Below are 13,912 nucleotides of genomic sequence, written 5' to 3'. Positions count from 1 at the left end.
ATTGTCATATACCTACTCTTGGGATTAGTACGGAGCTCGACCCAGAGTAACTACTTAGTCAATACAATTATTATTGTTTTTACGTCTTCATTCATATAACTAAGATGAGTTTGCAACACATAGGGTCTTATGGCATTTCCGCCCTGTGCTGTAGATCAGTTCACATGGGCACAATATTCCTCCTGGGTGGCTGGTAGCTCTTACCTTGCACTGAAAATCAGAGCCTTCATACTTCATACAACCTGAAGCTAACGTGGTTTCCCCCTGATCATCTTCTTCTATAATGGCAAAGCAGTGCCCATTAGTTCTGGAATGAAAACATTAAGTTGTGATCATTGAGATTTAACCTGACTGAGAAGTGGGATCTTTAAATACACAGTTTCTCCACTGGAGTCATCTTTACATTGGCATTACTGATGAGAGTCTAAAAAAATTGGAAGAGTAACATAGTGCATTCTGTATTTTCCAAGGAGAATGGCAATAAGGAGTTTTTAGGAGAAAATGAATTTTCCCAATCAAAATTTACCCTAGAGCCTAGCCAAAACCTGGGGACTGTATGAACGCAATCATGCAACAACATGCCTTAATGAAGTTCATGTTCTTAATGCTTTAAAAGGGTTTTGTTAATATTGGATCTCAAACAACATTTATACTTGCCTGCATTTATATTTACTCGTGTAATATATTTATTACACAATTTATATACACACACACACTATATACATATGAAAGTTGGTGTGCCAAGCCAAGAAAAGAGTGTTAAATTGAATGAGCAAAAGGAAGCTAAATTATGAGATAATTTAAAATGGAACTGTAAGAAATACATGTCATGGACAAATGAAAAACATAAAAGGAGTGATTGTACCTTCATTTGAATGTGATTTAAATTGATTTTTGTCCTTTACTAACTGCAAAGTTCCTCCTCTAGACTGTAAGTACAGCGCTCTGCACACAGTAAGTATTCAACAGCTCAGTACCACTAAATGACTGAGTGAATAAAGGCATCCCTATACATTTATGCATTTAGAGAAGTAGCGTGGCTCAGTAGAAAAGAGCACAGGCTTTGGAGTCAGAGGTTATGGGTTCAAATCCTGACTCTGCCACTTGTCAGCTGTTTGACTTTGGGCAAGTCACTTCACTTCTCTGTGCCTCAGTTACCTTATCTGTAAAATGGGGATTAAGACTGTGAGCCCACATGGGACAACCTTGTAACCTCCCCAGTGCTTAGAACAGTGCTTTGCACATAGTAAGCGCTTAATAAAATGCCATCATTCTTATAATAATAATAATAATAATAATAATAATGATGATGGCATTTGTTAAGCGCTTACTATGTGCAGAGCACTGTTCTAAGCGCTGGGGGGATATAACATGATCAGATTGTCCCACGTGGGGCTCACAGTCAATCCCCATTTTCCAGATGAGGTAACTGAGGCTCAGAGAAGTTAAGTGACTTACCCAAGGTCACACAACAGACATGAGGCGGAGCCGGGATTTGAACCCATGACCTCTGACTCCAAAGCCCGGGCTCCTTCCACTGAGCCACGCTGCTTCTCCATAATAATTCTTATTATTATTTAATTACTTTTGGGGAGTATTGACCTTAAAAGAAATTGGTTTTTGATAGTCATTTTTTAAGTTTAAGTGAAAAGCTTTATACTATGGCAATTTATATTTAAGTACAATGGAATTTTCATAATCCGCTATCAAATAATTGTACTTAAGTAGAAAAACAGCAATCTGCACTTCGGTAGGGGATGGTGGAAAAGGAAGGAAAGTAATACTAAAAGCTCCCACCAGAGGGCAACACTATACAATGCAATACAAAACTAAAATTTTAAAGCAACTATTTAGATTTGATAAATCAGATTTCCGAAATTAGAGCAAATCAACAACTCTGCTATCCATAAGTTATTAAGCTCTGAAAGCTCCCTATATAATCCATAAAACTGGATTCCTAAGAATCGTAGTAAAAGCCTTGTTTATGAAGTCAATAGTTTATAAAATGGCCAAAAAACCTTGAACGAGAACTGTATCCTAGAAGATAATCAATCGCGCAGCTATGTATTCGCCTCTGCTTTGTCTCACTGAATTGTTATACGTTGAGTTTATCTGCAAATGCAATGTCCCAGCTAATAACATACTTTTTCTGAGTCGGTTTCAAACAATATGGATTTTGAATGATCTTTGCACAACTGCTTGGCATTAAAATCATGCAAGTACATCTGCGCCTTGGTTAAGATACATTTTAACATGTGGAAGACTGAAATAAAAGCAGGATGTGCACCTGAAGAGTGTGACTGTAGAAAAATGCATCATTCAAGGTTTTAAAGATCTGCTGTTTTAAGAGAAAGGGTCCGGACAGTGGGAGACTGGATCCCATTTACCAAGATTACGCCACGAAATGACCACGGGTTTTTCCTCCCCCTAACGCCCCACATCAGCTCAAACCCCAATTGCTCAAACCAGAGTTCATGCTACCACTGGTAAATTGGCCATAAATCTGGAGACCAAAAGGCATCCCCTGCACATGAGACCCACACAGACTCTAAGAAACCCACAGAGTCCTGTGAAAGTATATGTGATTAAATTTAGCTTTTATATACAGGGCTCTGTAACAACTTGAACGGAAGCCACCAAACACGGGAACAAACTGAGGGTGATGTCCCTGCACTTTCCTCCTTAAATGTTACAGTCCCAAACCATTTAATGTAATATCCATGCACGTATTAAACAAATGCCCCAACAGTAATAAACTACGTAACAAACGCTATGACCAGCAATGAAACTACAGCAATTGTTTCCCCGATCCGACGGCCAACAACCCCCGTCTCTCCCCAACTCTGAGGGCCTTACTCACATGCATGTGTTATTAATAGCATCGTCCGGGCAGTGTCCTGAACAGTGGCACTTTAAGAAGGGAAGGGTGTCCTCTGGGGCTAAGGTTACTCCATTTTCTGGTTTCTTTTGGTCAGGATCTGGCTTGGCTCCTGGGCCATGAAGCACGCTGTCTAAATCCTGCCCTGTGGAGAGAAACAAGAGATATTTTAAAATCTTATCCAAAAAGTGTCTTCTCCTTTACTTTTCAAGATAGGGAAAGGCTTTTAGCCAACAGCAGTTGAGGAGGGCGTAGTGGAATGGGCCATTCACACTTCGCTGTCCTCCTCCCTCACGTCCAAATCCCGTGATTCCTGCTTTTAAGAGTAAAACCAACTTAAGCCCGCAACTTGCTTTCATTTCTCCGGCCAGGGAACCAGGAGCACAGCCGGGGCCTGCTCACGCAATACTGTGCCTTTCATCTCAAGGTCACTGGTTCCAATTCCACCCAGCTTGCCAGGAAATGCATGTCACCGAAGGACAGCTGTTCGAATTACGATCGTGCTCCGGGGGCCGAGAGGCCTCTGAGATCAAACCCACCAATGTACCGAGCATGACAACTGGGAATCTCGGTTCAAAAGCACAAGCCTGGTGGTCTTAGGTATCATCTGGGAATTCCCTGCGTGGAAAACTTTTCATTTTGGGCTGATACCTTGGGAAACGTCCAAGGGGTGGGGGGGGGGGAGTGTGTGTGCGTGTGTGTGGGGGGGTTTTTTTATGGTATTTGTTAAGCAGTTACTACATGCCAGGCACCGTAATGGCTGGAGAAGATACAAGCTAATCAGGTTGGACACAGTCCCTGTCCCACTTGGGGCTCCCAGTCTCTATCCCCAATTTACAGATGAGGGGACTGAGGAGAAGTTAAGTGGCTTGCCCCAGGTCAAAGAGCAGATAAGTGGTGGAGCTGAGATTAGAACCCAGGTCCTTCACACTCCCAGGTCTGTGCTCTATCCACTACGCCTTGTTGCTTCTCTGTATCTACAAAAGGCGAGTGTCCTAAATAGGTTGCCTCGCTGAGCGTGCTCCACTCTGGGAGAGAAAATCTCACATGAACCGAGCAGAACTACACGTATCTGGCCTTCGGCAGATCTTCGATTTGCAGTTTACAATCAGGGAGGTGCGTGTGACTCCAACACGGGAATTTTCCCTGGAAAGTAGAGCACGAAACTGCGGATCTACAATCTAACCGCATCTTGTATAGGATCAACTCCTTGTGTTGTAGTGTACTCTCCCAAGTGCTTACCACGGTGCTCTGCACACACAGTAAGCGCTCAGTAAATACCACTGATTAACTGAGAGACTACAGCCAACCCTGCAGTTGAGAGCTGCACAGACTTCACCCAACCTTGGGTTGGGTCCTGGGGAGACTGGAAATCGCAACGGGTCCAGGCTGGACTTGACTGGTTCCCCCTAAGGGCATCGGCATCAGTTAATGGGTTATAAGAAGGCCACCTCTTCAGGAGGATGGTGATTTCCGAGTGGGGCTGGGGTGGCTGCCACCCCACCCACCTGACGTTTTAAGGGGCCGCTCTTGATAGTAGGAGTGCATTACTGGGAGTGGGTGGGCCATGATTGACTTTTTCAAGTACCAAGGTAGGGCTGGGAAACTTAGGTTCCTTCAGGGTTATTCTCTGCTCTTGTCAAGGGACTCTGCCCCTGAAGACTGCTTCTCTCCAGCAAACTGTTAACCTAGCTTAATCCATCAAAATGCCTTACACTGGGAGTCCAGGGTTGGGGATGGACTAGTCCCATAATCATATAGCTACCCACGCTTAGTATGATGAATAGCACTTAATAAACACCAAATGATAACAATGATACCACGTCTACCAATTAATTGTATTGCATCATTGTACCCTCCCCCAAGTGCTTAGTACAGGGCTCTGAACACAGCAAGCACTCAATACCACTAATTGATTAATTGACGGATTAGCCACACCGGGGCTTAAAGAGTTGCAGTTCGTGGCCCTCAGAGGCACCACGGCTCCTGCCAGCGGCAAACGGATACCAAACACGACCACCACGCCTTCTCCAAAACGTGGCCGTCAAAAGGACTTCAAATTTCATCAGTGGAAAGGCAAAACAGTGCAATCCCCCTTTAAGGGCAGGGCATGTATGGTGTGCACCTGCCGTACGTCTCAAGCGCTTAGCCCGGTAAGTTACATTCAGTAGGCACTCAAAAAATACCGTTACCACTACTCCAACAAGACTTCATTTGGAGGACAGAGATCATCGCAAGTCCACACCATCTACGGCTTCAAAGACAGTGAACTAGGTGATTGGGAAACAAACTACATTATAAGGTATGGAGGCTGCCCTTGAGAGGCTTACAAATTTATGGGATGACATATAATAATTGTCAAGTGCACACTCTGTGCCAAGCACTGTTCTAAGCACTGGGGTAGATACAAGTGAATTGGGTCCCACATGGGGCTCACGCTCATCCCCGTTTTACAGAAGAGGTAACTAAGGTACAGAGAAGTTAAAGGACTTGCCCAAGGTCACACAGCAGACCTGTGGCGGAGCTGGGATTAGAACCCACGTCCTTCTGACTCCCAGACTCGTGCTCTAGCCATTGAAACACACTGATTGGAAAGGTGGATATAAACTGGGATCTGGCTTCTGGAGAGGGTGACTTGGGGCGGGGGGGGCTGGGCTGATTGATTGATTGATTGACTTACATCAATCGTGTTTGTTGAGCGCTTGCTGTGTGCGGAGCGCTGTGCTGAGCGCTTGGGAAGTCCAGGTTGGCAACATATGGAGACAGTCCCTACCCAAGAGTGGGCTCACTTATTTATTTTACTTGTACATATTTATTCTATTTATTTTGTTAATACGTTTTGTTTTGTTGTCTGTTTCCCCCTTCTAGACTGTGAGCCCACTGTTGGGTAGGGACCGTCTCTATATGTTGCTGACTTGGACTTCCCAAGCGCTTAGTACAGCGCTCTGCACACAGTAAGCGCTCAATAAATACGATTGAATGAATGAATGAATGAATGGGCTGGTGAGGGTGAAGTACTGAAGCAAAGGCAAGAGTGAGGCATAGCTGGAAATTTAACTTGGGAGGGGCAGAGAGTGACACCTAAAATGGAGTTGGAGAATATTTTCACTATGCCTGTTTCTCAGATACCAATCACCATAGGTTTCCTCGGCTGCCTAGTCAAATTTAAAAAAGATCTTTCAAAATAACGGCATATCAGAACCTCACACATAAGCATTCTTTTCATTACCACCAAATACAAAGGTCAAAGAATAAGGAGGCCAATATACTGTACCCACAGATCCACAAGTACCCCGACTATAGCTCAGAATAAGACCCATACCTAAAACTGACGCGTGAGTTCTGGAAAATATTTAGTATTCTAATTTGATTTATCTACTTGTCAAATTAAGAATCATTAAGGCCACTGATAGCGGGAAAGCCTAGCCTAAGTGGAAGCTTATGTGAATTTACGAGCATAAAATCTTGATTACATAGAATATTTTCTTTGATTTGGATTTTACCTCAAGCGAGGGAGAAAATAAATATTTAGCATGAAAGTAGGAATTGAAATCCTAGCTATTTCTCGTCTGACAGTGAGAATTCTGGAAAATATGCTCGCTTAAACCACATCATACGATAAATCATGGGACTTAAATGATTTTAATTAACCACAGTGAGTTAAACAGAAATAACAACATACAGCTTTTCTACACTGTACAAAGTGGACATCCTTGGCTAGTTCTCCGGTACCTCAGAGATACTTTTCCACAATTTTGAATTTTTGATTACTTTCAAAAATATCAAAACAAGGGAAAACATGTCACTGACGGCTTAAAGCTCACAAGTGTTCTCCTTCAGGAGATGTATACAGGTTCCTTCTTCCTTTTGTCCTTACTGGATTTTCCTGAATCACAGAATTTAAAATATTTTTATCTATGGATCTGCATTTTGAGGTCTCAACTTCACAGAATGAAGTCCAATGAAACAATCAAATGGTTTGTTACTCAACTGATTGTTTATAGAGTGCCCTGGCTGGGAAACGGAGGCTGCTTGTATTTTTTTTATGGCATTTGTTAACGACTTACAATGTGCCAGGCACTATACTAAGTGCTGGGGTGGAAGGAAGGTAAGGTTAGACACATCCATGTTCCACATGGGGCTCACCGTCTAAATCCCCATTTTACAGATGAGGTGACTGTGGCCCAAATACGTTGAGTGTCTTGTCCGAGGTTACAGAGCGAACAAATGGTGAAGCCAGAATTAGAACCCAGGTCCCTCTGACTCCCAAGCCCGTGCTCTATTCACTGTCATGCTGCTACCCTAGATAAATGTAACGTAGTTCTGGACACTTCCCTCAGTTCATACATAGAGATGCTTTTCCTCAGGCCATGCTTGATAACTACTATTTCTAAAACTCTGCTTTATATGTTTGACAACACACTGCAAGACTGTTTCAGCACACTGGACTATCAGGCAATTTGAGGCTCCTGGAATGCAGAATGCATAAGGATTTATTAACTGTGGTATTTGTATTTTCCTCCTTCCCTGCCCCAAAGCACCTGTATATATGTTTGTACATATTCATTACTCTATTTATCTTGTACATATCTATTCTATTTATCTTATTTTGTTAGTACGTTTGGTTTTGTTCTCTGTCTCCCCCTTCTAGACTGTGAGCCCACAGTTGGGTAGGGACAGTCTCTATGTGTTGCCGACTTGTACTTCCCAAGCGCTTAGTACAGTGCTCTGCACACAGTAAGCGCTCAATAAATACGATTGATTGATTGATTGATTGTTAAGCGCTTACTATGTGCCAAGTACTGTACTAAGCACTAGGGTAGATACAAGTTAATCAAGTCCCAAATGATGATTGCGATCTAAAGTAGGAGGGAGAACAGACACTGAATCCCCATTTTGCAGATAAGGGAATCAATCAAACATATTTTATTGAGCACTTTCTGTGTGCAGGGCACTGTACAATATAACATAGTTGGTAAACACATTCCCTGCCCACAACAAGCTTATGGGGGGGACAGACATTAATATAAATTATGGCTATGTACATAGGTGCTGTGGGGCTGGCGGGGGGCGGGGGGTTGGGAGGAAAAAAGGGTGCAAATCCAAATGCTAAGGTTTCCAGGAGAAGGGAGAGGTCCACAGTGTCAACGACAGCCAAAATGTCAAGGAGAATTAATATTCATTCATTCATTCATTCAATCTTATTTATTGAGCGCTTCAATTGTATTTATTGAGCGCTTACTGTGTGCAGAGCACTGTACTAAGTGCTTGGGAAGTACAAATACAGTGTCTGATAAACATGGCAAGTAGTGGTCACTGGTCAACCCGGGGGAGAGTGGTCCCAGTGGAATGAAGAGAGCAGAAAACCGATTGTAGAGGTTCACCAAAGGAGTTGGAGGAGAGGGAGAGGGGAGAGAGGATGCACACAACCTGTCCGGGAGTTTGGAGAGCAATGGCAGCATGGTATGGTGGTTGGAGCACACATCTGGGAGTCTAATCCTGGCTCTGCCACTTGTCTGCTGTGTGACCCTGGGCAAGTCATTTTACACCTGTGTGCCTCAGTTACCTCATCTGTAAAACGGGTATTGAGACTATGAGCCCCACATGGGACAGGGACTGTGTCCAAACCCGATTTGCTTGTATCTCCCCTAGCACTTGGTATAGTGACGGCACATAGCGCTTAACAAATACCATTATTATTATTAATAATGGGAAGGAGGAGAAGGGATGATGGGAGGCTGTGGCTGGACCCAGAGAACAGTCCATATTCCTCAAAGCCACTCATATAAAAGAATGGCCGGCTGACTTAGAAGAATGAACTGTCACCAGGGACACTGCACCAAGTCGTGAAAGAAGATTTAGCTTTAAACAATTGTTGCCTGCTAAGTAACAAGCAGGCAGGAGGAAAGGGACACACATGATCTCAAGTTCCTCTCTGGGCTGGAATGCTATCCCAATTACACCATCCAGGAAACAGTTTATGTGCATGAGAAAGTCTGCCTGCTCCAATGATGATCCCAACAACTTCCTGGTGAGGTGGCTATCAACTGAATTAACAGTGCTGAAACCGCACTAGTGGTATAAAAATGAAATCCCAATGTCAAGGAGAAAGCAATTCCATTTAGTCTGTGAAATTACCTTTGACCCTTGTTTTTGAAGAAACACACTCCTTTCAAAATCTTGTCTACATTTCAAAAACAATCCATTTTGCTACTACATACAATTGTTAGTCAAACTATGGACAAATAAAAAATACTTAGCACTTGATTACTTTCTGCCTCAATTCCTTTAAGACTACATTTAACTAACAAAAGTTTGGCAGGTGAACAACCCTTGAATAGAGCAGTGTGGCTTAGTGGAAAAAGTAAAGGCCTAGGAGTTAGAGGAACTGGGTTCTAAACCTCGCTCTGCCACTTATCTGCTGTGTGACTCTGGACAAGCCATTTAACTTCTCTGTACCCCCGTTACCTAATCTGTAAAATGGGGATTAAGACATGAGTCCCATGTGGGACAAGTACTGTGTCCAACCCCATTATCTTGTATCTACCCCAGCGCTTAGTACAGTGTCTGGCATGTAGTAAGTGCTTAACAAATTTTATGTACATATATATATATATATAATACTATACCATATCACATATATACTTATACTGCATATATACTTTTTATACTTATAAGACTAAGCCCCCTACTTTTCCTCTGCTCCTCCTCCCCTCCCCATCGCCCCCACTCCCTCCCTCTGCCCTACCCCCTTCCCCTCCCCATGGCACTTGTGTACATTTGTTCACTCTATTACTCTATTTATTTTATTAATAATGTGTATATATCTATAATTCTATTTATTTTGATGGTATTGACAGCTGTCTACTTGTTTTGTCGTCTGTCACCCCCCTCCTAGCCTGTGAGCCCGTTGTAGGGTACGGACCGTCTCTGCTGCCGAACTGTACTTTCCAAGCTTAGTACAGTGCTCTGCACACAGTAAGCGCTCAATAAATACGATTGATCGAATGGATAAATAATACAATATAAGCCAGCTGTCAGAGGAGAACTTTCTACATTCAGACTCTTTTCTACAATAAGACCTGGAACTGAAAACTTGGAGCTCCCAGCTGGGCTGTGAGATCAGAGGGCAGTCCAGGAAAGAGGCCCACAGAGTCCCCAAGATGAGGATTTGCGCTTGCCTCCACCGATCTTCGAGTCCCCGAGTTGCCTCTCCAGCCACGATTTACTCGGACTCCCCAGAAAAATGGGATTTAAGGGGGCCTTAAAATCTGAACACTGTATTTGGATAATGGACCCCTTTGGGCACTTACTACGTGCCAGACACTGTACTAACAGAAGAATAGAAGAATAACCTTGAATGGAGAACCCCGCCCAGTGGGCTCCTGCCTGGTTTCTTGGCCTGTGTGCTTGGGTGTGAGCCCATTCTCTGCTTGGCGTGATTCTGGACTGTCTGGTTCCAGACTCCACTGGAATGAATTTCCTGAAAGCTGAGGGAGGAGGAGAAGTGGCAAAGGTGGGGCGTTGTTCTGCCTATTTGCCTGTCATTCTTGCTGAAGGAAATGCAAGGGTGTGTCTCTTTTTACCAACCTGGGCAGGCCTGGGGAAGGGCCACAAGCCCTCTGGGATGGAAGGAGCAGAAGCAGGTGGAAGGCGGGCACCTTGGGGAGGGAAGGGGACTACAGACTGGCCCTCTGTTGCTAAAACCATGATAGACATTTTTAAAAATACCAGTTTTTAAGGGGGCCCTCTATTTTCCGGGGTCAAAAATAGAAGAAATAAAAATCTCTACTTGGAGGACAGAGGCTCAAAAGAATTGTGACCCTACTGTACACTTTCACCATCCCCTCTTCTTCAGAAAGGGGCACCATCAGACCACTCATGCCACGGAGCGCTTTGGGGGGAACCCAGGCACTTAGGACCACCTCAACCATCTTAGAACTGGTGAGAAGGAATTAAACTTTACTCGCTCTTCTGCTCAGCAACAATGATTCCCCTCCCTCATGGACTCCCAAGCCTAATGGCTTTACCATCTGCTCTGGACTTTTAACTTCTGCCAAACTTCCAGTGCCCCCAACTCCCTCCTTGTCTCCAAGGCAATTGTCAGTGCTTAAATACCATGCTCTGCACTAAGGAAGTATGTACTAAATACTCCTCCTACCATCAAAGTAGGTATTGACACCCGTCTACTTTTTTTGTTTTGTTGTCTGTCTCCCCTTTCTAGTCTGTGAGTCCGTTGTTGGGTAGGGACCGTCTCTATATGTTGCCAACTTGTACTTCCCAAGCGCTTAACATAGTGCTCTGCACACAGGAAGCGCTCAATAAATACAACTGAATGAAGGAATGAATCCCCACCACAGAGACCCTGAACCCCAGAAGAGGGTGCCCCTACAGAAAAATCACCTCGGGAAAATTCACAGCACAGAGATTTGGAGAGAAATAGATCATAGTGCATTTACATGAGTTTCAGTTACTTATTCCTGGCAGAGAGGGGCATATTGGTTAAAGAAACATGGCTTTACCTCGAACATGAAGGACGATGAGCAGATAGGCACCCAATAATCTGATATAAATTTTCAACCGAGTCATTGTTCAATCTTAATCCTTCCTGTGCACTGTCACTCTCAGTGACCGGCCCTACTGCTTGACAAATTTTAAGCCGGGTTGGTTCCTTGAAGCCCAGTTGAGGATTTTGTGGCCAGCAGTAGTGAGGATTCAATTATTGCTGCTACTCCAACTGCAGTTTCCCGACTCCTAAAAGAAGAAAAAGATGAATTAATCAATCAACTGAACTGTCTTTATTGGATGCTTACTGTGTGCAGAACACCGCACTAAATGCTCCAGAGTACAATACAGAGTTAGTAGACATGTTCCCTGCCCACATGGAGTTGATGGTCTACAGGAGAAACTTACAGTTTAGAAAGCAGTAATTAAGTAATTAAGGTTGTAAGAAAATGCTTCAACTCCACAGATGTTACTGGAAGGAAAAAAAAATAGGTCATGGAGTGCTTTTTGATGAGCTGGATACAACTGAATTAATGCAAAGATGAGGGGGTAAAGCTCATTATTACGAGTAGCCACCCTAAAACAAAAGGATGTGATAATCAGATTTCATTATGAAATACCTCCAAAGAGGTCAATATTGTGTTGAAATGATTTTTTTTAAGTCACCAAAAGCGCTGAAGCATTAAGGCTAACCCTCACAACTCACTTTAGCAACCTACCATTACTTAAGTCACTCCTGCCTCTACTACATTTCAACTGAGACTAAAGGGTCCCTCAGTGCTTCTGCAACCCTGGCTTCTGGATGCTAAAAATGAACCCCCCATCCTGCCAGGATGCCACTTTGAACAAAAACCCGAAAATTGGCTATCTTTTCATATTACCCGAGACTCAGCAGTCATGGGTTCTAATTCCACCAACGCCACTTGTCAGCTGTGACTTTGGGCAAGTCACTGAACTTCTCTGCGCCTCAGTTACCTTATCTGCAAAATGAGGATTAAGACTGGGAGCCCCACGTGGGACAGCCTGATTAACTTGTACATACTCCAGCGCTTAGAACAGTGCTTGGCACATAGTAAGCGCTTAACAAAAACCTCATTATGAAACCCCAGAAATTTAAACAGGCCCTTCTGAGTTAGCCAGGATGTGCCACAAATACTTCCGCAAATCCAAGGTTGATCCAACGAGAATCCATTTCTCAGGCCCTGTGAAAATCCTTAAATGGAGAAATCACGCCTCCTTTTGAAGAGCATTATTTCTTCAACCCGCTCTTTGCTTCCCGCAAGAGGCTGTCATGATCCAGAGCGAGAGTGTGATTCTTTTCATCACCAGGGCAAAACAAAATAACACCAACCGCTCGCTGAGGCAAAAATGAGTCTGATTCTACCTGGGCCTAACCACCTTTCTAAGCTCATTATTACGAGTAGCCACCCTAAAACAAAAGGATGTGATAATCAGATTTCATTATGAAATATCTCCAAAGAGGTCAATATTGTGTTGAAATGATTTTTTTTAAGTCACCAAAAGGGCTGAAGCATTAAGGCTAACCCTCACAACTCACTTTAGCAACCTACCATTACTTAAGTCACTCCTGCCTCTACTGCATTTCAACTGAGACTAAAGGGTCCCTTAGTGCCCTCTGAAAGTGGTATTTACTGAAGCAGGAGTTTGCCACCTTGCCGCCCCTGGGGCCCCAAGAGTTAGTGCGGGATCCTCAGGTTCCGGGCCATCCCCACTGGCAGGTTAGGCTTGAAAGAGCCCGCATGATTCTGCAGTAACTTTCTCCCCAATTACGCACTTATGGTTATTAATAAAGGAAGCACAATTATTCCTGGACTCACACACCTTAGCGCTTAATAGAAACAAAGGCTACTTTGTGTCGAGATGAATGGAAGCTTGATTTTGCCTTTCTTTGGCCTGGTGTCTCAGGCGGTGTGACCTCAATGACCTCTTCCAGTCTGGCGCTATTCTTGAAGACAAAATCTTTGATTTGTTCAAGTCTAAGCCACAGTGACCACTGGCTTGCTCGAGCTGGAGGTTGGGCCCAAGCCCCTCTCCCTTCAATTAATGCTACAAAGGCATTTATCGTGGAGGCAAATTAGCGCTGAGCAAGGAGGGATCTGTCATTTCCAATTTGTGCATGTGTTTGTTGGGGGTGGGAGGAGGAGGAGAGGGGTTAATACCCTCTTCAACCTGGAGTCTACTTTTCACAAGTCTGTGACTTCTTACTAATGAAGCAACAATGCCTTTGCCACTAAAGAAAAAAAAAAGAGTTGGGCTCCAATGGCTACTGAGTCTGAAACTCACTGTTCTGAAAACTAATTTGGCTTCCAGGAGAGAGTTTGGCTTTCATTTACAAAGCGGGATTGTTGAAATGCTGCTAAAAAACCCTAAACAAGTTTCCTCATCCACACTTTGAATTATGTAAGATGGTGGGAAAGAAAGCAAGGTCTGGAGCATTTGGGCCCATGCAAATATCTGGGGTTTGTGGGCCAAAAGCTGTGGGTCTCAGTCCCACAAGGACAGAAAGAA

General features: G+C 43.7%; 1 protein-coding gene across 1 annotated transcript in view; it reads right to left on the bottom strand.

Annotated features, from left to right (window-relative positions):
- The window catches only part of BMPR1A (bone morphogenetic protein receptor type 1A), a 127,582-nt gene that overhangs the window by 14,228 nt on the left and 99,442 nt on the right, over nt 1-13,912 (bottom strand). Inside the window, exons 3-5 of the mRNA XM_038744265.1 lie at nt 11,401-11,632; nt 2,861-3,023; nt 205-307 (exon numbers count right to left, since the gene is read on the bottom strand). Of these exons, the coding sequence (XP_038600193.1) occupies nt 205-307; nt 2,861-3,023; nt 11,401-11,467 (333 nt within the window). The 5' untranslated portion in view covers nt 11,468-11,632. The remainder of the gene's footprint in view (nt 1-204; nt 308-2,860; nt 3,024-11,400; nt 11,633-13,912) is intronic.

Source organism: Tachyglossus aculeatus, chromosome 3 (assembly GCF_015852505.1).
Source record: "Tachyglossus aculeatus isolate mTacAcu1 chromosome 3, mTacAcu1.pri, whole genome shotgun sequence".
Taxonomy (NCBI): domain Eukaryota; kingdom Metazoa; phylum Chordata; class Mammalia; order Monotremata; family Tachyglossidae; genus Tachyglossus; species Tachyglossus aculeatus.
This window is presented reverse-complemented; position numbering and strand designations above follow the sequence as displayed.